At 37.3% G+C, this 3963-nt stretch overlaps 1 protein-coding gene across 2 annotated transcripts; it reads right to left on the minus strand.

Moving 5' to 3' along the window:
- Positions 1-374: 374 nt before the first annotated feature.
- LOC110101917 (TATA-binding protein-associated factor 2N) lies at positions 375-1934 on the minus strand. 2 transcript variants are annotated; one of them, XM_020830020.2, is made up of 4 exons: positions 1781-1934; positions 1127-1534; positions 958-1028; positions 375-763 (listed from the first exon to the last, which is right to left on the minus strand). In XM_020830020.2, the coding sequence occupies exons 2-4, from the start codon at positions 1522-1524 to the stop codon at positions 750-752; spliced, it is 483 nt and encodes a 160-aa protein (XP_020685679.1). In that variant the 5' UTR covers positions 1525-1534; positions 1781-1934; the 3' UTR covers positions 375-749. The 2 variants fall into 2 exon arrangements, with proteins under 2 accessions (XP_020685679.1, XP_028553426.1); XM_028697593.1 differs by lacking the exon at positions 375-763 and having other exon boundaries at positions 770-1028.
- Between the last annotated feature and the right edge of the window lie 2029 nt (positions 1935-3963).

A 3963-nucleotide genomic window follows, 5' to 3' on the forward strand; every position in this document is an offset into this window, starting at 1 on the left:
AGCTAGCTTTTTAAGGACTGATAAGTGATTTTTGAGCACTCATAACATGAGGCTTTGGACTGATTGGATCAGATTAACAGTTATAGCGAGCTGGTTTATCACAAAAGCTCATTGCAGGAAGCCAAATTAAGCCTCAGTGTGCCATATCATAGTTATTTATCAGTGCAAACATTCTCCTTTTCTTTGGATTTTACTCTGAGAGCTTTAGTTGAGGGATTCTTACACTGCCAAAGGGAGTTTGAGATCAGAAAACTTCAGCTGCTGGGGGTTTCTTTTCCTTTCATTACTTGGTTCTTATTTCTTTTTTAAAGAACAATATAATGCAAGAAGCAGTGATATTGAGAGCCAAAAAAAAAGAAAAAAAAAAAGAAAAATTTGATCTAATGATGAAATAGGAATTTAAAAGTTTCTATGAGCTCTTATGACAGAGAAGCTACAAAGACAGACCCTTCAAAGGCAAACAATGACACTTTTGAGGAAGTTCTAAGAAAGAAAAGAGAAAGAAAAAACATCAGCACTACAAGAGAAGGAAGAAGGGCTGTAAATAGAGGAGAGCACAACTTTAGAAGCAAACAAAAAGCTCAGAATGAGCACTCTATTGTGGAAGATGGCAGGAGCCATTGTTCCATTAGAGAGCCTTAAAACCAACAATAAAGAGAAAAATACAACAGATGGCTGAAGGGCAAAACTAGTACTGGAGTCAAAGAACTGCTATCATCTCTTTCTCATCTGATCTGGTTATAATCTTCTCACACTTCAGTACCTAAAACAGAAACCAAATTGGTATTAAGAGATGAAAAATAATCAAAAACTGTTCAAAGCAAATAGAGGAACTTAAGGTTATATTGAAACTTGGTTCATTTGAATACAAGTTTCTATTCATAATCATGGAGATTTATAATAATGAAAATTGTTTTCCTTGTAGGATTTGTGTAGCTGTAAACAAGAATCGGTCACCAGAATCACGAGGAGCATTGCATCGAAAGCATTCCATTCTACTTGCGAAGTTATGCTCATTGCAACCCGACCTGTCAGTATATAAACAGAATGGTTAGTTCAATCAAATCTTGTTGTTCAACTTGGTCAAATAAACGAATGAAAACTAGAACATGGAAAAGAATTGCACCTGGTGCAAATCCAGTCACCGGATTTCCATCCGGCACGGCCACTACCGCCTCCGCCGCCGCTGCCACCGAAGCCATAACCTCGTGGACGTGGCACATCACCACCATCCAAGTTTCCAACACTAATCGAAGTGTCCTCCTTGAAACCACCACATTTGAAGCAGCTTGAGCGACTAGCAAAGTTGTGAGCACCACACTGGCAGTACCAGTCTCCAGGTCTAACATCAGAACCAGTACTGAATACAAAGGAAGAGCCACCGCGGCCGCCACCAAAGCTACCATAATCGGAGCGGTCACCACCGCCTGACCTTGGATCACCGCAGCGCTGGCATGAGTCCCTCCTGCTGAAGTTGAGGTGCTGGCATGACCTGCAGTTCCAGTCTCCTGGCTTCCTGTTCATCTTTCAGAACCTAACATATTCACAGTAGAATAGAAATCTTACATGAGGAGAGGAGCATCACAGTAATAGCAGAAGGAAGATATGAATATTGCATGATGAAGGTTAAAAATAGCAAAAAATAATCAAAGATTTTACTTGTTTACTGCTTAAACTACATGGAAGTTACAGGACAAGTTCCCTGACCAAGTGATTGTTCCCGTTTATATTTGAAAAAAAGCTGCACAAAGTTCATGGAATTGAGAAGTAGAATGCTCACCAGAGATGACGAGGAAGATACGAGCGATAGAATATGGAAGAACTTGTGAGCTTGTAGGCTGCTGTGGTTGTGTGATGAAGGTTGGGGACTTGAGTAGCTTTTATACTTGCGCAGCTCAATTATTGCGAATCAAGATTGGGTTCGAAAACTGGAGCTGTTCCCACTTTTTTTTTATTTTTATAAATTGCATTATTATTATTATTATTTTTATTTTTATTTTTATTATTTTTACGACAGCTTAGTTGAACAATGGAATCACATAATTAAAACCAAAAGAAGGAAAGAAGATAAAGGGCATTGAGAAGTATGCTGAGGATAAAATACAATATGCAGGATATTGAGTGCCATACTACAGGACCAATGTAGAAGTTGAGGCCTTCCCCTGTTTTCATATTTTCTAACATATAAAACTTTTATAAGACTACTTCTAATATCAAGTTTCAAAAACTTTTGTAAGTCACATTAGCGATAACGAGTTGTTGTACCGAGCGATACCGAGCAGTATCGAGCCTCAGTGCATAGTAAAGAGGTGCATGATGCATTTTATTTGGTCTCAGGATGACGTTCGGCTTCCGCACAGAATAATTAATCCATACCCCCTCTCCTAAAATTTATTATTATTATTATATGATTTTTTAGATAATTTGTCCATCTTCATCTATTTTTTAGTCTTTATTATAAGAGTTTTTATCTCCCCCCCACAATTTTTTTATTTTTTAATATTATGGTCTTTAGGCAATAGCCCCCTAGCATAATTAAACACATTATGTAGAGGTGTTATTGTTAGGAAACGATGAACCAAATATAAAAAGAAATAGTAAAAAGAATTCATTATTTTATTTATTAATTTGAATTCCAAAAATATCCTTATAACCAAAATTTATTTCGGGGGTGCTGACCTTAAAACCCTCTCAAGGGTGTTGCCCCTTTACCCGATGGCCTGATCAGGCATGTCGAACCCCGTCAGGACGCGCTACCCACTTTGACCCCGGACATATCTACGAAGTATATGACTATCAAGGATATGAAGAAATAGGGGTCAAGCCAAATTCAAGGCAACTTCAACATATATTTTGTAGAAATTGAATGATTAATCATCTTTAGTGAACATTTTCTTTTTGCTCTATTGTTTGGTCGCTATTAACGCTTTTTTTGTAGCTAAAGATTAAGCCAAATTCGAGGCAACATCAACAGTTACATATAAATTTGTCCTCCCGAAAATTAAGGCCGGGTCCGCCCCTATATCTATTTGCGTACATGTATGAGCATGTGGATACAACTTTTGATAGGCATTAGTGGAGCACAGTGGTAATCACAACAGACTTAACAATCGCTGAACAGAAAGCTCAATTTAAAGTTATCTTCGTTTAATAGGGTAGGGAAATTTTTGAAAACAGAGGGGAAGCTTCCTTTAATTTGCGTTTATCCGCAAATAGGTTGCTCAAAAGTAAAGGAAAACTGGTGAATTTCGATAAAGGTTATATTAGAAGTAGTCTTCGAGGAAGGTTTTTGACCATCTTTCCCTTTGTTTTAGATAGATATATCTTCATCTTCTTATCCTCTGAATAATTATTGTTTTCCAAGTCCTCTTACTTTCACCCTTTTCTTTTTCAAATCCTTAGCGTTTTCATTTTGAATGGCTCGCTTTAGCTTTACTTATCCCTTCTCTCTCTGTCTCTCTTGCTACAAGTGAAGGCAAGTTTCAAAACCACATAGGATAATAAGCCCTCCATTCTCTTGGGGTCCGTTAAAGAGGAAGTGGTAAACTGTGAAAAGAAAAGAACAAAGGAGAAAAAAAAAGAAGAAGAGGAAGAAAAGCAAGCACACAGTAGAAGAAAGAGAAGGTGGGCTGATTCGATTCTCCTGGGGAAATGTATCCATGCATGATCATGGTTAGCGAGAGAGTTTTGATGACATAACATGCTTTTACTCTACTTTTTCCTCTCCACCACTATCTTTGCCTTTTATGGCAACTAATACTATAATGACCGCTGGTGTGTTATTCAAGACAAAAGCCTTTTAACAGAGGAGCAATCCTTCATGAAGGTATCTTTGCTTTAAATACACAGACTTACAGCAAAACCATAACAGTAAAAAAAACTTCAAGAGCTCAACTAATTACATCTGTAATTCTGCCGAGCTATAGAATTTTAAAAGAGTTAGACTATACTACTTTTTAAAGA

This window comes from Dendrobium catenatum, unplaced genomic scaffold, assembly GCF_001605985.2.
Source record: "Dendrobium catenatum unplaced genomic scaffold, ASM160598v2 fragScaff_scaffold_974, whole genome shotgun sequence".
In the NCBI taxonomy this organism is placed as follows: Eukaryota; Viridiplantae; Streptophyta; class Magnoliopsida; order Asparagales; family Orchidaceae; genus Dendrobium; species Dendrobium catenatum.

Bases quoted from the DNA above. Each gene is read 5' to 3' on its own strand.
- LOC110101917 (XM_028697593.1), bottom strand. From the start codon at position 1,524: ATGAACAGGAAGCCAGGAGACTGGAACTGCAGGTCATGCCAGCACCTC. The intron at 1,029-1,126 runs GTGCAATTCTTT...ATATACTGACAG, and splicing joins GGTGACTGGATTTGCACCAG to GTCGGGTTGCAATGAGCATA.